Source organism: Chanodichthys erythropterus, chromosome 13, assembly GCF_024489055.1.
Source record: "Chanodichthys erythropterus isolate Z2021 chromosome 13, ASM2448905v1, whole genome shotgun sequence".
Classification (NCBI taxonomy): Eukaryota; Metazoa; Chordata; class Actinopteri; order Cypriniformes; family Xenocyprididae; genus Chanodichthys; species Chanodichthys erythropterus.
In genome coordinates this window covers 43,564,297-43,587,238 of record NC_090233.1, presented here as the reverse complement: position 1 = coordinate 43,587,238, position 22,942 = coordinate 43,564,297, and the positions used below count along the sequence as shown (strand labels likewise).

At 36.8% G+C, this 22,942-nt stretch overlaps 1 protein-coding gene across 5 annotated transcripts in view; it reads left to right on the top strand.

The window, feature by feature from the left end:
• The window catches only part of slc4a4a (solute carrier family 4 member 4a), a 65,469-nt gene that overhangs the window by 16,638 nt on the left and 25,889 nt on the right, over positions 1–22,942 (top strand). For 3 of the 5 annotated variants that reach the window (XM_067408097.1, XM_067408096.1, XM_067408095.1), the window contains 4 exons: positions 1,028–1,201; positions 16,453–16,588; positions 18,210–18,370; positions 20,516–20,695. In XM_067408097.1, the coding sequence (XP_067264198.1) occupies positions 1,028–1,201; positions 16,453–16,588; positions 18,210–18,370; positions 20,516–20,695 (651 nt within the window). Of the gene's footprint in view, positions 1–1,027; positions 1,202–16,452; positions 16,589–18,209; positions 18,371–20,515; positions 20,705–22,073; positions 22,170–22,942 lie in introns of all 5 variants that reach the window. The other 2 variants (XM_067408099.1, XM_067408098.1) reach the window with 2 other exon arrangements.

The window sequence follows — 22,942 nt, the reverse complement described above, 5'->3', positions numbered from 1 at the left end:
GCATAAATTGCGCTGAGGAAGTCACGCCATTTATTTACGTCTTTACTCAGGTTGCATCACATGTGCACACACCAATGGGCCACAAAGAAGCAGTTGGAATCCAGCTCCTGGCCTCAGTGACGTTACACATTATTTATCTTACAGATGTTGATGTGTGTAGCTGTCAGATGGTCATGTGGCTTGGGCTATCTTGACTATAGGGAGCCGCTTATCTTATAACAACAATGTTAGGACTGACATTACTGTATTTACTTGACTTGGCTGAGTCAATTAATTCTGTAAGTGTTTATCTACATCATCAAGAGTCTTTTAGATATCCTGGGGGGAATTCACTCAGAATGAGCTGCAGCCACTGAAAGCATTGTTATTGCACTTGCTGTCTGGGATGTATTAGCCCTCGATTCACTGGATGAATTGCACAGCATCATTCCATCATGCATCCACCTGATTAGTCTCTTTTAAATACCAGAAGTGCTCTTAACTGCACGGTGTCTGGATATATCTCCAGTTATTTTCTCCTCTGTTGTTTAATCAGCATTTGATAAATAACTTCAGCCGTTTTGCATAGAAAATCCTTTAATGTCAAAGATATCTAAAATATAAAGACTTGTTTATAGAGAATGCATTTGAATAAAGTAGTTTTTACCACATGACACTGAAGACTGGAGTAATGATGCTGAAAATTCAGCTTTACCATCACAGGATTAAATCACATCTTTAAATATATTAAAATGGAAAGCAGTTGTTTAAAATTGTATTGTAAGTATTTCACAATATCTCACCGTTTTTACTGTATTTTGCATAGACGTCTTTCAAAAACCTTAACCTTTTGAACAGTAGTGACAATTCTTTGAGAATAATTCTAATCTTGTTTTACAGCTATTAATTATAAATATTTTTACTGGAAAATGAGACTGATTATGATTTTGTTTTGCAATATTTTATGTTGAAGAGAAATTTTCTTATGTTTGAGTGATGTCATGTGATCTTAATAGCTTGATTTATCTTCTCAATTTTACTATCTCAGGTCACCACACCGTATACATTGGTGTGCATGTGCCTAAGAGCTATCGTCGAAGGAGACGTCATCGCCGACGCACCAGCCACAAGGACAGAAAGGAGAAAGTGACTGAGAACGCTTCGGACAGGTCGGACGCAGAGAACAATGAGGAGGCCAGCAACAGCATCCTCAAACCACTCAGTAAGCGCTTGCCAAAGAGCCGTCAGTTCACATTAATGCTGAGGGCTCCTTCATAGAGCCAATCACAAACACACACACACTTACACACACAGCTACAAGCCAAGGCTGCTGCTGACTCTACTTTGTCAGAACAGATATCCAGTGCTGCCTAGCCAGGGTATGAGTGTGTTTGGACAGACAGGGCTAGGGCCCCTGCGTGTAAGTAATAACCATCCAAATGGGTCACGATTGCCTGACGTGAGCCGCTGAAGGAGGGAATTATGTGCGTCTCTGAGATTTCTAATGGTGAAGCATTATACGCCCAAGGGAGGATCACTTAGAAGGCGTTTCTGTTGATTTGGATGCCAGGACTTTGAATGCTCTCTAATGATGTGCTGAAAGGGAGAATGAGGAGGAAGAGAGGAGGTGAAAGGGATCACATAAGCGAGGGAGAGGCAGACACGGTGAAGAACATGATGATTCCAAAGTCATATAAGGAAAATGTTGCCTTAAAATTATGCAGTGGCCATATAGACTTGCCCATACAAAAATATGGGTTCAAATGAATTTTTAACCAAATAAAAAATGGTCATAATTTACTTATCATTATGGCAATTTAAACCTTCATTTGGTTTTATTTTTTATTTTTTTTTCTTCAAACGAGTCTTCACATAGAATTTTTCCATAAAAAGACACTGGTTTATAGTAAACACAGGCTTGTCAAGCTCAAAAAAGTAGTACCTGTGATTTGTGCTCTATATTTTACATTCAAACTTTACCTTCACCTCCACTGCAGGTTTCAAATTAAATAAGTCACATATAGTGTACAGGTTTGACGTCATTATTTCTGGTTACTAGACACTTGAGAACTAATGACGTTTGCTGCTGTTTTTGATTTGAAAGGCAGTTTGATTGTATTTTGTCTGTGTGCCACTAAAGACATAATGGCATAGGGGTTTTCAATGATGTGAGAGTGAGTAAATAATGACGCAGTTTTGGCTGAATTATTCTTATAAATTCTTAAATCTGCTGAGGTTTTAGTGCAGTTTACTGTGCTGACTCTGCACAAACTCGGTTATTGACCTTAATCTGAAACGTATTCAGCTCCTAATGGAAACTCAAGTGCAACCAAGCAGAATCAAGAACTTGACAGTGATGTGGACCCAGAACTCACCTGACTTACCATCTCTGGGCTTTCAATTCATCCTCAGAATACCCTTTATCAAAAACATTGTTTACAATACACTTTACAATAAGGTCCTGTTAGTTATCATTAGTTAATGCATTATGCAATATTTATTCATCTTTGTTGATGTTAGTTAAACATTTTTTTTGTAATGTTAGCAGACACAATTTTTGATTTTAATAACGTATTAGTAAATGTTGAAATTAACATTAAAATTATTAAATGCTTCAGAAGTATTTTTCATTGTTAGTTCATGTTATCCAATGTAGTTAACAATAAGGTTCAATTTGTTAACATTAGTTATGTTGCTATTTTAGTACTATAGGAATTATAGTAACCCCCCAATTTTTTTATTTTATTTTTTAAAGCTGTAGTCTGTAAATTTTTTTTTTTTTTTTTTTTTTTTTTGTGGTTAAAAATCAATTTTTGAGCAAGTACATAACCACCCAGTGTTCAAAACTATCCCCTAACCTTACCCTGATTCAAAATATAAGCTTGTAATAATGATTTATAATTCAGATGGCACTGGTGGGTTTCTGTGGGAAATTCGAGCATTGTCCCAGCTAGTAGGCTATATGGCATGTGAGGATGCTGCTGGTAGCGGATCATTTATAGCCTTTTCTCACAGCAGCTGGAATAATCTTATCATTTTGATGGTGGATTTTATTGTATGAAAAATTAACTTCAGAGATTAGACTGTACAGAGATTGAAATCTACAGGTAATGCTAATATACACTAAATACACATAGTCACACAATGCTGATATTGTTAACATTAACAATTTGAGAACAAAGTATAACAATAGTAATAATTTGCGCAGTTCGATGTGATCCGTGCTATGCGATCGTTAGATTTAATCACCATTGGCAGCGTGATTTATTGTAATGTATTTTTTTTGGTCAGAACAAAAGTGGCAGATTTATTACTTACTTGTGTCATGTGTTCAGATGACATTTTCTGGGGAAAATTCATATTTTGGTCATACTTCCAAGATTACAATCTGTAATTCCAAAGTACTTGTACATTATCCACCGGTGCGATGACTGACAGCCACACATTCTCTTCAAAACATTAGATTCATCTGCGCTGATGAGCCGTGCCAATGCGCAATCCTCATAAAGATTATAATTCTGCAAATAACTGAAAATGCAGGTTTCAGACAGAGATGGTGACAAAGAGGCAAAACTTACTGACTGCAGCTTTAATAATATATTCTATAAATCAACTTTGTTATCCTTAAAAGTGATGCGTGTCATTTTTTGCAGTGTTAAAATGCTTTCTCCTATCCTAGTTCAATGTGCACATAACTATAAGTAAGCCATCTGTAGATCATTCAGACAAGTTAACCTCTGGCTCAACTAATGGTGTGAATTTGGGGCGGGACTTCCTGTTCATGTCTTTTTGCTTTTATGTAGAAGTTAATTGAAATGGAGAGTGAGCTCTCATACATTCTTACACAAAGAATCAAACTTTTTATATGTGTATGTTTTGTACATGGCAGAATTGTCCACATATATTGTTGTTAAGTGTGTCAGTGTCTGCTTTTTTCATGCAAGGGATTTTCTGTTGGAAATTGATATAGTAATACAGAAGATTAGGGCAGGCCCACATGTAACAATGTTCTGGCTCCTTGCCTTTTGACCCTGAGCAACGTGAGTACTGACCTTTGTCTGTAGATGGATTACTTCCTGATTGTTATCCCTTATCCGGATGCATGTTTGTTAGTATCAATCTTCCTCTATATAGGCTGCAACAAATAACACCGTAAATCCTCTTTAAATGTGAACAAAAATAATAAATTGCCAGAAGGAAATGTTCTGAATGTGTTCATATCCCTGCTTCTTAAAGGAATAGTTTACACAAGAATGAAAATTATTTATGTGACTTTTTTCTGCCCGTGGAATAGAAAGCTTCAGGCCTTCTTTCGTTGTAATTTCATGTAAGAGAGTGACCGGCACATCCATTGCACTCAAAAAGCCATACAGGGTTGGAAAGACATAAGAATGAGTAAATAAAGCCAGAATATTCCATCCCTTTAAACTGGCCTTGTTTTAGGGTGAATTCTGCTGCAGTGCTCTGAAGTCAGAGCCTTTTGAGCTGCGTCACCCTTAAGTGTATTTATTTAGTGCTTAAGAAACCTCCCTGTCTTATTCTGTTCCCTTTGCCTCCATCAAAAACATGCCTTAGTGCCTCCAATTCAGCACTATGGTTCATTTTCATGTGTACAGATATAGGCAGGAAACTCTCCTCTCTGTTGTGTGAGATCATTGCTACTGATCTGATGTGAGCTTTACAGTTAGAGGCAACTTACCATTGTTTTCTGAGAATTTTATATTTAAAGCCTTTCTCTTAACTGCTAAAAAGAATAGTTTCTATCACATGTGGTGATTCCTTCCCATTTGCCTTCCATTTCAGTCCATTTTATTAGAAGTCACAACACATTAGGTAACCAGTGACATTAAAGGATTAGTCCACTTTCAAATAAAAATTTCCTGATAATTTACTCACCCCTATGTCAAGATGTTCATGTCTTTCTTTCTTCAGTCGAAAAGAAATGAAGGTTTTTGATGAAAACATTCCAGGATTATTCTCCTTATAGTGGACTTCAATGGCCTCCAAATGGTTGAAGATCAAAATTATAGTTTCAGTGCAGCTTCAAAGGGTTTTAAACGATACCAGACGAGGTATAAAGGTCTTATCTAGCGAAACGATCGGTCATTTTTGAAAAATAAATAAATAAATACAACTGAGCCCAATCTTTTGAATGGTAGTGTATGATGTAATTTAAAAGTATAAGCATTGTTGTTGTTTGTTTTTTTTTGCAAAAAAAAGTCACAAGACTTTTCTTGAATAAAGATATTGCTTGGATCCTCTCAGAGACCTTCTCATTACACCTCTATTTTTTTTGCAATAGAATAGAATAGAATAGAATTTTTATTATTATTATTATTTTTTTTTACATCACCCCTTTTAAGATAATAAGGTTATTTTTGTTTTGACTTGAGTATTTATAACAGATGCTCCGTCCCTTCTCTGTGTGCCTCTTGATCATTTTAAACTTCATTAATGGGAGACAGTCAGACCCTCTGCTGAGTAGGATGTCCCACAGGAGATCTCTTAAACCCAGAGGCAGGAGGGCTGGTGCACTGTAATCCTCTCAACTACAGTTATTCTCTCCCTCTACTGCAGGTTATAATTAGTTAATCTAACCTTCTTCCTAAGTCAGACCCACATAATGTGATTGCCAGTTATAACAAATCTTTATTTTTTTGACTAGTTAGTTAATATCGGACATGAACAAAATAATGGTCTCCTTGCCTTTACGATGGTGATATTGGATAATCCAGGTCTGCATGTGAATGTGGAAACACTGTTTAGCCAAATGTTATTTTGGCTGAGTTATCACGTTCTAGTGTGTACATGTTTGCCAGCTTTGTGTATGATAATAGGCAGCAGTTGAACATGTATTGAAGCATAGAGAGTGTATCGACATGCTGCTTCCTCTGACTGTGCTTTGGGGGATATTTGGGATTAAAGGTGCTTATAGCTGACCACATGTCCACCCACACACTATTCCCAATGACCAGGAAGTGACCAGATCACACTTGAATATGTGTGAATACAAATAGACCAACGCTGTGTATTATCAGTACTATGGTGCACCATGAACTCTATCTGTTTGGATGTGATTTATCTTCCACTGAAAGTTTTGGTTCTCGGTTTTATTGATCTGCTATATTTAAACTTAATCACTATATTTACAATACACCACCGTCTTGAGTGTTTTGTATTATTAAACACTACATAATAAAAAGGACACTTTTTTTTTTTCATTTAAAATTAGAAATTAATTTTATGTATCGTATTTATCATTCTGTTATTATTCTTTCTACTAGATGTAGTTCCTGACCTGCACACTGCCCTTATTTTTAATTTTTTTTTTTTTTTTTTTTTTTGAGAAATTAATACTTTTATACAGCACAACCACATTAAATTGTTCAAAAGTGACATTAAAGACTTTTAGAATGCTACAAATATTTATATATCAAATAAACATAATAATTCATCAGAGAATCCTGAAAAAATGTTTCACAGTTTCCACAAAAATATTAAGCGCAGTTGTTTTCAACATTGACAATAGTAAGAAATGTTTCTTAATAAGCACCAAATCAGCATATTAGAATGATTTCTAAAGGATTTCTAAGTGACACTGAAGATTGGAGTAATGATGCTGAAAATTCAGCTTTGACATCACAGGAATAAATGACATTTTAAAATATATTAAAATAGAAAACTTTTAATATTATTTCACAATATTACTGTTTTACCGTATACTTCGATCACATAAATACAGGCTTGATGAACATAAAAGACTTTTTTTAAAAACATTAAAAATCCTTACAGACCCCAAACTTTTGGACCGTAGTGTAAATATAAATATGTGACCAGTCACAGAAAAGTAGGGACACAAGTCGGATCTGGGGCATTTTGAGTTATTCGCAGATTCTGAAAGTGTAGTCTCTAAGCTTTCCAACGATGTGTAACACATGGAAATCTGATAATATTTGGAGAAGTTGTGGCCATTTAAAGGTAGGCACTCAAAAAAGCTCAAAGGGCAGAAAATGACCTAAAGATTTTGCAGTTCTCGCCTGTTCTCACCTGCTGGGAGTGTCAACAGGGCTCATTTACATCTCATTTGGATAAGCCATACCCCCTGTAAAGCTGCATGGTTGCATAGCAATGACAGACGCAACAGGAAAATCGGATAATGTGCATTGTAAATGTCAGTAATTTATCTTTTTTGACATTATAACTTTTTGAACAGGATTCTGTGATAAGCGTATAGTCCTGGTTTAGACCTCAGTTAGTGGTTAGACCTGGTTTGAGTCAAAGGATTAAAAAAATCCTGTACATTAAACTCTTCAATACTTTTACTTTTGACTTCTAACGCACATTTTACGGCTATGGATACTTTATACTTTTACTTATGTAGGAATTTAATCTGATACATTTACTATTACATTAGTAAATCCTTGTTAAGAAGTAGTAACTGGCTAAAATTATTAGCGTCACATTCAATTCAAGAATAGTAAGGTTTACATGAGCTAAGTCATTCAGTCAATTCAAGCAGTTGAAGCGTTATTCAAATGAACATGCTAACATTACCATCTAAAAGCCAATTATAGTAATGGGGGTTTTTGGCAAGTGATACGATGCTAACGATTAAAATTAAAACGACAGTCCTGAGCTAGCTAATAACAATAGACACATGAGATAACGTGTAGCCTACGTGTTCTTAGAATGAACACAAAATGACAAACTTTGATGTTTATGGAAACTCACCCCATAAGAAACAGAAAAGATCTTGTTGCCTCCAATGAAATAAGTTGTTCGGGCACACTTTCTCTTTGTCGGGGTCTTTTTTGTGGATGTAACCATCTCCGAAGTTTGCACTATGCATCTGTTTGCCTCTAAATGTCCAATAATTCGCATGTCCTGCCACTCTTTTTCCGCAGCTAAAGAATCCAGCCGTATTTTGTACTTCAAAACTTTTTCGGTGTAACGGCCATGGTTCGTGTTTGATTTGTGTTTTATTTTTGGTTTTTCCTGTCGGCCTGCTCGTCTGTGTTCCTGGTTCCATGGTTGTTAATTTAGCATGCACCTATTCTTTTAATTAGCCGCCCTTGTGCATTTAAGCCTTGAGTTCTCACAGTTCTTTGTTCGGTGTTGTTTGCATTTATGTTGATGATGTTTGTGTATTCTCCTGAGTTTGTGTCTCTAGCCTTCTTATATTAAAGATTTATTTATTTTTTTTTCCTGTTTTTGCGCGCTGCTTTGCCACACCAACGTAACAGGACACCAAACCGAAAGTAAGGATTATAATTTAGAACATCATGGTCATGGATTCACCTGCAGTCCATTTACTCTGCCTGTAGCAGGAGCAACAAGGACCACACAAGAGACTATTTAGATCTGGCATTACCAAACTACCTAGACTGCTCTTTGTGTGTGTGTGTGTGTGTGTGTGTGTGTGTGTTTTTTTTTTTTTATGTCCTTGAGGGACATTCGCAGCATTGTTGAATGGGTGCTATTGAGCTGTGGCTCTCCATTCACCATCTGCCCAGCTGAAGAGGACATCACCAGCCCCACTCCAGACCCAGAGCGCAGCCAGTTTTCAGCCTCGTCCCCTATGGATGAAAAAGCCTAAACCACCGTAGACTGGGAGACTGAGCTCGCCACGAAGCTCATATCGGATCCATCCCATTGGCCATCTTCGTCTCGGCATGGGATGGAGTTCCACCCATACTCCCACCATTAAGGGTGAGCTGTGCCAGGTCCCTATTTGGTTTGAGAAATTTGAAGAGATAATTCCCCAAAGTCTCCTGTGGTTACTGGTCCTACCCAGCTCCAAGTCTCCTGTATCTCTGCTGGTCCTGCCCAGCTCTTCTGTTTTTCTGATGGTCCCACCCAGCCTCCCTCTCCTGCCTCCTCTACCCAAGACAGCCAGTTCTTTGGCCTGCCTCTGCTGGCTCCCTTCAGTTCCTCTGCATCTCCTCAGTTTACTCCACTCTGCAGCATGGATCCGCCTTGGGTCTTCCTTCGCCTTGGTAAGTGGATCCCCTGTCTCCGCCAAGCTTGTCACTCCACCTAAGCCTATCGATCAGTCTGCTCCACATTGGCTCCTCCCCAACCCCCCCTCCCATAATGGCTCCACCTTGGACCATTGTCCTTATGGCTCTACTGGACTCCCTTGTCTCTCTGGTTCTGCCTTAGTCATCACTCTGCCTGCGCCACAGACTTCCTGGCCTTCAGTTGCTTTTCATCCTTTCACCCCTTGGGCTCTGTCGGTCTCCACCTTCCTTCGGGCTCCGCCTTGGTCCTTAGTCCCAATGGTTGCGCCTCAGTCCTCCAGCACCCTGGTTCTACCTCAGCTGCTTATCAGCGTGTCTCTGCCTTGGCCTTCTGGATCCACTGTGTCGTCCGGTCTCATCGTCTCCTCTGTTCCACCTGGGTCTCCACCTTTCCCATGCTGCTTACCACACCAACCGTAACAAACTGTTGCTATATTGTGAATTAACACACCTAAAATTTAGACTGTTAAAATCCAGGGCCACAACTATATATTTTGTAAAATCAATTACTTTTCTTTTTCCTCAAAGGAAGAAAAATAGGGGCATGTTTTTAATGGCCTACAAAAAGTTTTTTTAATTATAAGTATCTTAAATATCTTGAATGTTTTAAACTTGGGACAGGAAAACTTAACTTATACTTTAATTTTTTAAGTTGCAATTAGTACCACATTTTTTGCCAAGCAATTATTAGAAAATAAACTTGTAACACAGTTCGTAAATGTGGGAAGAAGGAGGCGGGAACCGACGAACATTCAACGTAACTTTAATATAAAATAAACAAAGAACAAAACGAAAGTAATACCGGCAGACCCTCGCGGACGTCTGCAGGCCATACAAACATAATAAAACATAAAATAAAGTCCAGGCCTGGTCCTCTCTCGTCCTTCACTGACGTCGCTCTTCCTTTTATGCCTCCGGAGCTCCTTCATGAGAGACTCGATGCTCATTATCACTCGCGTCACCGGCCTCGCGCTGTTCCCTCATGGCTCTCGCCCGCCCTGCTCGTCACAAAACTGTTTGGCATTTAATTCACTGTTTAGAACATGGATAATTCCTTAATTATTAAATACAGTTTGAGGCAGAAATATTTGAAATCCTAGTGTACATTTTGCATTCAAACAAATTAAATAATTTTGCTTGTAAATTTTGTATCCTTAATTTCCTCATTCTTTTTTTAAGAAAAAAAGAATTATATGAGACTTTTACATTGCTCTCAGTTACTTATGGGCTTCTGAATTTTTCAAATTGGGAGCAGATCTGCTCTTTGGGGGGGAAAAAGTAAGCGTCAATCCCTGCTCTGGTGACAGATTTCTCCGTTCTTTATTAGTCTCCCAGGGCTACCATTATGGAATCCCTCTCAAAACATCAGTTATTAGTCGGACCCAAATGAATTCCTGGTCCTTTATTGACTATGATCTAATCCTGACATCTGAGGAGGATCAAATGTTGAAATTGTATCTATGGAGAGCAACAAATACTGTTTTGTGAATTCCAAGTGAGGTATGTGACTGGCACGTAGGGTAAACAGAGTGTGTTAAGTGGCTCAATCTAATCACTTCCTGATGAGAAAGGGAGAACAGACATAAGGCTATACTGCAAATGATACTTCTTAGCTAACTGGCAGGTCATCGTCTATTCTGTCCCCTTGTTGTCACTGACAGGTGCATAATTACATACTGAAAAACAAGATAAATGTCTATCTGACATAATGTGTGCTAGAAAATGTAACTAATTGGGTAAAAAATTAAATATGAACTCAGGCATCCTTTTGAATAGCTATCCCGGACAGCTATTCAAAGAATCGTTAGGATGTGGATGTTCTCCATGATGTGGTTAAGTCTGTTTGATGACAGTAGTAGTTGTGCTCTGGTGGAGTTGGGTATCAGTTACTGTCAGGAAGTCAGTAGGAGATGGCAGGGGAGGCAGTCAAGTGAAAGAACAATAGCTGTTCTGAATAAAACTCTTTTGTGCCTCACACAAAAGACAAGAGCCACTCATCACAGGCATGTGACGCCTTAGATGCATTTAATCACTCTTGTGCTCATCACGGCTGGACTGATGTGAAACACACAGCAGTGATAGCCTGCATTTGATTTTGTTCTTACAGGCTTACAATTTCATCTGACATAGAAGCCTGAGAAAACATCACACTTGACACGTCATTTTGTTATAAAAGTTCATCTGAAAGCTCAAAATTAAATATTTATAAATTGTAAACCGAAGTGACTATCATAAGTTTTTATAGTAGCAATTATCTTGATAATGGGTAGAACTTTGGATTTGTGCCTACAGCAGGTCTAATAGTCAATGTTTTTGTTTTGAGAACTATTAGATTAACTATAATAAACTATATTAATGTTTTTTTTTTATTTTTATTTTTTTTTTTTATTGTTTAAGTTTTACCCAGTGCTTTCATCTATCAGATATTTTTCTAAACATTTTATTTTTTATTTTTATTAAGTTGCCTTGACCCTACTCCTTGGAACAAAAGCTATGAGTGTGCATCCCAATCGGAAGTTGACTTGAAATCCTCTTTGTGTCTTGATATGTGGCAAGTTGTGTGTTTCCGCCAAGCATCTGTTGCTAGGAGAAAATACAAAAGACAGCCTTACACACTCTTATCATGCCTTTTTGTGCCAGTAAACTAGTGAGGTATAAATCTGCTCACACTGTCTGTCAGGTTTACAAATGAAATGTTTAAAAATGTATATGTACATTTTAAAATATTTTATAGATATTCTTTTAGAAACATGTTGCATGCAATTATTCATATGCAACACACTCATTAGTCCAAAAATCTGTGAAAGTGTTACATACATTGCTTGACATGGATTGATAAAACAAAGATTACTATTGCTCATACTGTACGTACAAACCCTCTACCCCAAGTCTTAAACTTTGGTGTGGAACTTGTCTCTTATAGGGGTGCGTTAACATCCATTGCCTGTTGTTAATAGTCACTCTAAAAAATTATGTTGGCTCAACAACAACAACAAAATTACGCAACAGTTTGCACTTTTTTGAGTTATGATAACTTTGAATGAATATATGTTCAACCAACAAACCATATTTCGTTAGAGGAACTTATAACATAAACACATTTTTAAGTTGATTACTTGAGTTGTAGCCCTTGAACCATTTAATCTTATCTATTTCCGTTAAAATCCACCGCTATCACAGGTTAAATGTAACTTATTTAGCATGTATATTTAAAGAAGTATTACTTGTCACTGGCATTAGCGCAGTCATCGCTTATCAATGTCAATGTAGTGTTCATGCTTCAATGCTAGTCTCGCATAGCCATACCTTTAGACTGACGGCAGAAGGTCTGGACTCTGTTGCAGCTTTCATTGGCCAAGGTCTGCCCAAGAGGACATTTTGACTGACACATAACACAACCAATCACAGTTAGTTTTGTTCTGTGTCATGTTTAGGGGCGTGAAAATGTAAAGTCGATGTCCCTGCAATAACAGACCGACATGCATCTAATAAAGAATTCATTCAAAAACGTTGTGCAAGTTTACTGCAACAATGGAAACTTTGAAACTTCACATACTTTTGAAAATCCAGCATTTAGTTGATCCTGGTAAACTCATTGTAACAGTTGTAAACATGATGGCATTCTTCTTCAGTGAGGGGGTTTGGAGTCACGGCATTTGTTTCCAGGCGGACGGTTAAAGAACGCAACACACACGTCTCCCGGACATCCTGTAGAATTCAAACAACCAGACTTTGAAAATCCTGAAGTGTTTCCAGTTAAACATGCCATATGCATCAGACGTTCAGCCAGTGGTCTGTGGGTGCGACGTCTGAGGCTGAGACTACCTTCATGCAATCTAGTTTTTAGCACAATCGTAACCTCAAAAACAGAATACCAGAAACTATTTTTAATGGCAAACATAACACTTCACTAAAAACACTTCACTCTTTACCTTCACTAAAAATAAACAAATGAATAAAATACCACTTAATTCCAACATTTATTATCCTTATCCAGTTCTATGCAAAGTATGCTGGGAACTAGAAATCCACTATCCAATTTCCAAAGTTGTCAAGACTATTTCATTAAGTTACAACAACTTAATAAATAAAGCAGAAATTTGAGTTTAAATTACACACAATATTAAGTTAATGTAAAGATCAACATTAATATGTCAAAAGAACTCAACAATGTAATGTTTGCGACTTAAAAGTTTTAATTAAATCAATAAAATAGAATTTTTAACTTGCAACCATGCATTTATTTAAGTTATGGTAACGGGTCCCCTTAATAGTGATGTAGTGATGCATGAAGCAATTATCAAATCTACATCTGTTGGTTGTATTTAATGCCTTAATATTGCCCCTTCCTGGAAAGCACTGTCACCATCAGCAAAAAAAGTAAAATAAAAAAGCAGGACTTCTGATGTAATTATTGTGCATTCTGAATGATTCTCTTTGAAATGCCTACAAGCTGCCAAGCCTGCAGTTTAATTTATATCTGCAAGTATACAGGACTTGCAATGCTCCCGAAGGCCATTAATTCTACTACAGACAGACGTGGGAAGCTTGTAACTGCCCCAACATCACAATTCACAAACCCGTGAGCATTGAGAATTATTGTTTTTCTGGTCTGTGCATGGTGCAGGAATGTCATTGAATACTTGCTCTCAGATGAAGTGAGAGGAATGTGAGTTGGGATACTGCTGCTTGCATGTGGGATGTTGCACAGTGTTGCTAGTGAGACTGGGACTCTCCAGCATGAAGTGGCAGCTCAGCTAAGTCCCTTTTTGGGTGCTGGGCATACTTCCCCCTCGCTTTTCCCATAAGCCTCTGGTGCACGGACAAAGTCCCCTTTGTGTGGGTCGTAGCTCTTGGCGAGAGAGCCCACAGCTTTGAAACTTTGTTTGAACGATGCGATTTTCATTTCTATCTGTCCTTTGCGCTCTCTCCCATACTGAACTCACCCATGCCTCTTTCTCTCCCTCCCTTACTTGTTCCTTCTGTCCTGGCCCTGCTTAGCAACAGCATGAAGCGAGTGCCCACTGAGGCTTAGTGCTTGGTATCCATAGCAGAGTTGTCTGTATGCATTGCAGGGTCACTTTCTGTGTGGACTTTGTAGAACAGAGTTGGGACAATGAATTGGCCCAAATGAGTAAAACAGTACTGCCTAGTCACTTCCTGTAAACTGGACATAATAGACATAATGTATTACAATTTTTCGGTCTTGATACATCATTATATGTATGATTCTACCATTTAAAGGTTTTGGGTCGATAAGATTTTTTTGAAAGAAGTCTCTTATGCTCACCAAAGCTGCATTTATTTGATCAAAAAGACATGAATATTATTAGAATTCAAAAGAACTGTTTTCTATTTGAATATCTTGTAAAAAAAATTATTTTCCTGTGATGCAAAGCTGAATTTCATTCTTTAGTGTCACATGATCCTTCAGAAATCATTCTAATATGCTGTTTTGGTGCTCAAGAAACATTTATTATTGTTATCAATGTTGAAATCAGTTGTGCTGCTTAATATTTTTTTGTGGAAACTTTGATACATTAAGTATTATTTGATGAATAACAGCACTTATTTGAAATAGAAATCTTTTGTAACATAATACATGTCTTTACTGACACCTTTAATAAAAGTATAAATAAAAGTGTGTATATTAAATTATTTAAAGTCTCTCTTAGAAATCCTCAAAATCAAATCAAATCTCTATATTATTTAGTTTCTGTGACAATGTTCTGAAGGATGTTTGATGGTGTTTGAATGATGATGATGGTATGATGGTGTTCAATATGAATGTATTTGTATGTTGGAATTACTGATGTTTTGTGGCTAGTGTAGTTTTAAAGTTTCTTCTCATTCTCATTTCCAGGTGCTGATAACATCTCTGACCTGTCTTTCACGATATCAGCAGCAGTAAAAGTTTAGGAAAATACTGGCTTTGGAAAGTTAGAGTTATATCCTGCACTTCTATCCAATCAGATACTATAATTATCTTTTCAAAGAAACACAAGTGCTTTATGGATAGTAATTCAGTCTGGAGGTTTCGTCAGAAATCAGACTGGTTCATTGCAGAACATGTATAATCAGATTACTCATTTACTCAAACAGCATTGTATCCATGATGTTAATGTTGATCTTATCAACATAAGAAAATGTCATCTCAAGCCAGTGACATCAGCAATGGACGTTGAATCAAGGAACAGTCTTTTTTTTTTTTTTTTTCAGTATACAAGATTACATTATGTGACAGTTCATTTACACCCGAGCTAGTGCTACAAGGTTTATTGAATATTAGGGAAAGGTATTGAAGAATAGTCACCAAGACCTTTCACCTTACATAAATTTTTAAAATGTCCAGTTTTGAAAAAGTGTGTTTTGGGTGATTATGCAAATTATATAAAATTCAGTGTTTATACACAATTTTTTAGTGTTCGTTAGCATATAGCAAGCATTTTCTTTCCATTGCAGTGCTTTAAACACTAATGTTTTAAATGTTAAGATGCACTTCATGGGATAACATCTACTGTGCATTTGTTTAAATAAATAAATCTATGAATAAATATTTTTAAATAAATGTTTTTCTTACATATTATGTAATATGACTGAATTAACTTGAATAAATTGGGTTACACTAATTAAGATTAGATCAGAAACAACTCACATTTTCACTTTCACGGTGAATTTCACTGCCAGATCTTGCTAGTTTTAATGATGAACCTTTAATGATGACCTCAAGTTAGTAAAATGGGCTTTATTTAGATTGAACATCACTGTTTACTCTCTTCCACAAGAACTAATAAATATTCAAATTAGAAAACAAGAGAGATGGAAAGCGAGGCCCTCTTGTGAAGAATGAACAGTTTGTGAAACATTTCCTAATTGTTAATGAGGGGCTCGGGGCAAGGTGCCAAAGTCGGAGGGCCAATAGCAAGGGGGTACAGCCGGAGCAGCCGATGGGCGGGCTGTGGCTCTGGGGTGACAAGTGGGACCCCCTTTTTAACTACGTAGGTGTCACTGTGGTAGAGTAGGGTGTTCAGGATAGCAGACAACACGGAGGGCTCTGATGACCGTCTAAGTGTTGCTTGTCTGCGTGGGGTCTCGTGTCTTTGACCTCCCTCCCTCTCTCGGCCATCCTCACCAGCTTTGATCGTGTTCTAGGGAACAAAAGTGTTTTTAAAGAGGGTTTTTAGGATGGATGCATCAGATAATAACCTGGAGAACACGTCTGAGAACAATAATGTGGAGAAGAATGAGGCTGTAGAGGAGGTGAAGATGGAATCCAATGAGGATGTGGACCCAGATTCAGACCTGTCTGCTGTCAAGATTCCTCCTCCACCTGAGCCAACTCCCTTTGGAGAAAAACTGGAGATCATACCTAATGGCATAAGTGATGATGGCAAGCCGGTAATATACAGGACTTTACCTTCGCCTCTGACCCGCAGTATTTTTCCTGTTGCAGTTTCACCTGCTGCTGAGCGCATCCGATTCATCCTGGGAGAGGACGATGACAGTCCAGCGCCCCCTCAGCTCTTCACAGAGCTGGACGAGCTACTGTCTGTTGATGGCCAGGAGATGGAGTGGAAGGAAACAGCCAGGTAAGAGCCTCATGGCTTGGGAACTAGGTGTTGAAATAAGCCTGAGTTCTCTGTATATTTATTTGTTTCTAATAGTATTATTTTATCTCATGTTTTGCCTAAATTGTATTCATTTTAAATTTTCAAACAGAACTCCTAAAATGTACTAATTTTTTGTTAATTCTATGTTGTAAATAATATGTAAATAATTTTAATTGTATTTACATATTTAATTTGATCTACACTATTTTTTTTCATCAAGAATGCATTAAATTGATCAAAAGTGGCAGAAAAGACATTTCTAATGTCACAAAAGATTTCTGTTTTAAATTCTGTTCTTTTCATCTTTCTGTTCAGCATAGAATAAAATGATTTTTGAAGGATCATGTGACACTAAAGAGTGGAGTATTGGCTGCTGGCAATTCAGCTTTGCCATCACAGGAATAAATTGCAATATTTTACAATATTACCCATTATATATATATTTTTTGGATCAAATAAATGCAGCCTTGGTGAACATAAGAATCTTCTTTCAAAAACTGTTTTCAAGTACTGTAATTGTTCAGATCCCAAAATTTTGAATGGCAGGGTATTTTCAGGGAAGATGGGAAGATGTTCTGTTTGCTAAATACCATTTTATTTACTCGTGTAGACTAGTTTTACGGGCGCCATTCATCAAAAGAACATTCGAGTGTACTGGCTCATTGCCAATGACTGCTTGGTGCCAGTATCTGAAGACATTTTAAACACTTGACAGTGTATAAAGGGATGTTTCCCACCTGATTAATTTTTAGAGAGTGGTGTGAAAATGTTACATATATGTTTTCAGCTGACACTCAGACATTTAACAGACATTGTTGCTTTAAATCCCTGTGATTGTGCGTTCATTTGAGCAGACAGCTAGGTCTCTGATGAAGGACGAGTCTTGCATGCAGCACACATCAATTATGGAGCTGTGCTGCTCTTCAATGGGTTTGATCATTCAATGAGAGGGGCAGTTTCATGTTAAATTGAGTGGCACTCCAGGTGGTCCTCAATCAGTGGCCATTATCACATGACGCAGGCATTTAACAGAACACTACGAATGACTACAGGAATTATTACTGCTGATCTTTTCATTTTCATTCAAGATTTTATTTGAGAGATTGTTTTAGAGATGAGATTACAGCCTGTTTGTTTATTTTAGGATTAGAGATTACATATTTAAGCCTTTCAAGCAGGGTCATCAATTTGAATAAACAAGTTTTACAGGGGGAAAGATTAAAGTTGAATATGAGGGCTGTTTTTGTCTTTGATACAGTAGATTTAAGAATATGTAAATAGTGGATTTACAAAGATATACTAACGTTCGAAAGTTTGGGGTCAGTATGTTGTTCAGTATGTATTTTGGTCAGTATGTATTTTTTGTAATTTATTTTTTATTAATACTATTACTCTGCAAGCATGCATTCAATTGGATGCTGTTCTTTTGAACTTTCTATTCATCAAAGAATCCTGAAAAATGTCTCTGTTTCTCAGTTTCCATAAAATTTCCACAGTTTTCAGTTGTGATGATAATTAATAAATGTTTCTTGGGCACCAAATCAATTTTCAATTAATGATCAATTTACTTCAGTACCTTCAAGTCTCTGTTTCTTCTAAGGTGGATCAAGTTTGAAGAGAAGGTGGAAAAAGGTGGGGAGCGATGGAGTAAACCACATGTGGCCACTCTGTCTCTACATAGTCTCTTTGAGCTTAGGACGTGTATAGAGAAGGGCACCATCATGCTGGACCTAGAGGCCTCCACTCTGCCAGGGGTCGTTGGTAAGATTTTCTTCTGCAGCCATTTTGGGCTTTGACTGCTTAGTCAGGATGATCTATGTACTTCAGCTGTTTCGGATGCTCTGATTACAAACGTAAAGTCTCTACTGCATGGTGCTGGTGCTCAGCAGAGGGATCTGTGAACTTTAAGTTCAGAGCTGAACGATGACGTAACTGACTACGTTATAACATAATTAATTCATCGTTTATGAAACAAGTTTTGAAAACAAATCATTTTTTACTTTTTATTACTTATAAAATAATTAAATTAATTCACACATATTGTAATAAATATGTATAAAGGCCTGTTCACACCAATAATGATAACTATAAAGATAACGATAAAGATATAGTTCTAAAAATCATTCTAAATATAAAAGAATAGCACTGTCCAAACCACAACCATCAGAATCCATTCTAATTTAAAGACTCGCGCATTTAAAATGACGGCCCAGAAAAAGCCACCACTTGTTGACAAGTGAAACCCCCTTTTCAAGGATACTTTAAAGAAAATGGATAAACTGTATGGAAAACAGTCATATCCTCGGAATAAAGGTGAGAAGTATTAACGATGAGATAATTTTGCCAGGCTAGCAAACAGTGCAAAATTACCTCAGGTCTCCAGTGCTAGTTTCGACAACATTGTCTTGAAGTTGCCTTTGAAGTTGCAGTGAAAAAGAACATGTGTTGTTTTTATTCCGCTATTCTGACTTCGTCAGCTAAATTCACTGTTAGATTAAATCGCTTACACTAGCTAGATTCACTCGAAACATGGCATGTTGAGGACATCTGCTGGTTTATGCCATGTAAATGCAACAAGAACAGCAAAAGCATGTTGTATACCATTTGAAACCTCAGTGCGCGATCTTAGAATAAACAGACCATTATCATTTGTTGGTGTGGACGCAAATATAGTTATCGTTATAGTTATCGTTCTTGGTGTCATTTTATCTTAGACAGACAAGGAAAATAAGGCTCAAAGCACACCTTTTTAGAAAACATTTTAAAGGTACAATATGTAATGTCACTCTTTAGTGAGACATACTGCACATATGAACATATCACATAATTAACTATTTAGTTTCATGCAATCAAAATTTTGCATTAATCATAGTTTTGTACCAGCATGTTTTAAAACAAAGGGCAAAAGAAAGATCATAAAAATAACACTTGAGATCAGATCAGACTCAGAGAAGAAAGCTTTTCCAAATGTACTGTACCCACTGAGATATAGCACGTGTGATATGCATGCATTGTCTCGGCCAGCACAACCCATCTATTTATTCGGTTTCAAAACACTCACATGTCAGGTTGTATTCATAGCTCTGTTTAATACAGCCCTCTCTCAACCTCCGCTGTAACTCTGGGTTCAGATGCACGGGTGGTTGCATCCATTCAGGACGGCCATTTCTTTTATACTGAATTCAGAGAATGAGGAAGATCAGGTTGAAAATTGTGTGGCTGTTAAACAACTCTATTGCACTGCTAGCAAAGTATGTGATTCTGCTGATTATTTCATAAGAGCTATCACAGATGATTGATTGAAAAAATAAGTCATTTACTGTAGCTGTCTGGATTTAAAATGGCTGGTTAGAGATTGTAACCACTGCCACCAATCAAGTGAGATTTATCAATTCACATTCTTGAATCTCATACCCGTATCTCTTACTCAGAGCATGATATGTCAAGTCCTGTTATCAATTTGAAGTAAATCTGAGTTAAGCTCAGTCAGCCTCATAGAATGGCTTTTGAGCTAAAAATGAATTGAAAGATCAGCCATTAAGGGCCAAACCATTCACAAAAAGGGCCTGAGGGCCCAGGCCTCGTGTCTTTGACCCACTTTTATAAAAATAGATGCTTACAGGAACCACCAGACAATCTTATGCACAAGCCACTGCCTCATTAGATGTCCACTTCTGAAGGCTAAGAATAGAATGCAATGTGTCGCTTCACTGACGCTGACTTCAAGTTCAATTTCAAGATCTAGTAAAAAGTTTTAAGAAAAGTGTTATGTAAAACTGATAAATAAATAAAATGCTCAGTTGTGAAGGGGGTGTAATGAGCTCCTCAAAATCTGTAGAAGTGAAATGACTATTAGGCAGGTCTCTTCTAACCCTACCTGTCTGTTTGCTATTCACTTTCTTTCAGAAATGATCACTGACAGTCAGATTGAGAATGGTCTCTTGAAAGCTGACCTGAAAGATAAGGTCATGTACACCTTGCTGAGGAAGCATCGCCACCAGACCAAGAAGTCCAATCTTCGCTCCTTAGCTGACATTGGCAAAACGGTCTCCAGTGCAAGTAGGCTGTTTTCCACCCCGGATAATGGTAATATGGGTGCCAGTTTGGTGCAGTTATTTTTACCCCTCCTTTTTCCTTTTAAGCTATTATTTCAAGATTTTTTATTTCATTTTTTTATTCTTCTTTTTGATGTCAAATTTTGTGGAGTGTTTTTCTCCACACTTTCAATAATTTTTAAAAAATATTTTTGCCTTTTTTGATTTAGTTTTTTGACTTTTCTTGTGTTTATTCACAAAGAAAACTAAAGAACCATAAAACCAGATATTTTTTTTCTTTTATTTATTTTACTTTATTTGGAAGATTTACATCACAGCTTGTTACAGATTTGATTGCATCTGTCACAAAGTTTTATTATTAAAAATGTGTTTCTAATAAATTATTTACTAATTTACTGATTCATTGTTGGCTCAGAATAGATTTAGGCTCTTCCATTTATTATGAGTTGTTGTCTCCGTATGTTTTAAAGACTCCATGAAATCACTTGAAATTGTGATGACATATGCTACCATTCAATGATTTTTTGTTTGTTTTTTTGTTTTTAAAGAAATTAATATTTTTATTCAGCTATGGATGGTTGGCTAATGGCTGCTGAAAATTCAGCTTTGCTATCACAGGATAAATTATATTTTACAATATTAAAATTATTACAAATTGTAATAAGTCATTAATATCTTCTAAAGGTTAATTTTGACATTTTTTTTTAGGAGTACAAAAGCATATAGACAGAGCTAGTAGATATGGAAAGAGTTCATGGGGTCTTTATATAGTAACTCGTTCCTTGTCAGTCCTTGATATTGTTTAGTCTGTCTCTGTCTGCATGTGTTTTTCAATGATGCACACAATTTGCTGTTGCATTACGTTGTTGAGAATGTAAACCGTTATGAACTGGTGAACTATTGTACTTATCCGAGAGCTAATCTAATGAACTAATCTGAGAAAGATAAGAAAAGACAACACTTCAAAAATGGCCATGGTCAAAAGGATCATTTTATTTATTGCAGTAATATTAATAGTAATAACTTCAGTTAAGACACATAGAGCATTGATAAAAATTTACACTCACATTATGATTAGATTGATGGTCATAGACTACAAATGGACAGGTTTTATACCATGAATCCTGTGATTCATTGACCATTGGACTTTTTGAATGTAACCTAAATGTTATTCACTAGAACTTCTATATTCCCTACACAAACTTTGCTGTAACTGCGCTTTTCTACCTTCTCTTTTTCTAAGCAATGTGTGAGATTGTACTCCAGTCTCACACAATCTTTTACAAAACTAGCTAAACTTTATACCTATAACCACTGGTATGACCTCTGTCACCTTAACAATCTTTCTTTTCACCCTTCTTTCCATCTTTTTTTCCTTTTGGATGCTCTGCTGCACTTGTCACTAAAAGCACGTAATCCACTTGAGACTTCAGTGCCTTGTCTAATGACTCGCACCTCTGAGGAGATGTTGCGAGCCCCTGGAAGTCCAAGCATGGGATGGCCTAGTAAGTTCCAACTTACCAGGTGCCAATGTGTGTATGTGTCCTCTTACCCCATAGTGTGTGCCCAAAGTATACTTAAGTTTTTATGTGTACACTAGAGTATGCGTGCAGTACACATGGTGTGAATTTCATAATCAGCATAGTAGAAAATTATTTTGTCCAAAAGGTGACAAATCTACTCCCAGCCCATTGTTTCAGGGGCGAAAAAGAAATGGATGAGGCAGAACTACAACAAACTACTCAAGATGGCAACAAAAATAGATGGCTGTGTTGACAATTGCTTTGAGGGGGTAAAAGAAACCCACAACTCTAGTTTAAATGAGTACAAATACATTTTATTGGTTAAAACTTCCAGAAAGAAATACACCAGAGACCGGACAAGGATTAAACTTTCTAGTGTGCATTAGTTGACTGCATGTGTTCACTTGCACTATTAAATGGAGTATATTTTAAAAGGTTATGCATTCAACTGGAGTATACTTTGGGCTTAACATAGCTGTGATAGAATAGCATAGCATGGTAGCTTAAAGGATTAGTTCACTTTAAAATGAAAATTACCCCAAGCTTAACTCAAGCCATCCTAGGTGTTTATGACTTTCTTCTTTTTGATGAATGCAATCGGAGTTACAGTGCTCAGCGTAAATGATTACACCCCCTTTGAAAAGTAACATTTTAAACAATATCTCAATGAACACAAAAACAATTTCCAAAATGTTGACAAGACTAAGTTTAATATAACATCTGTTTAACTTATAACATGAAAGTAAGGTTAATAA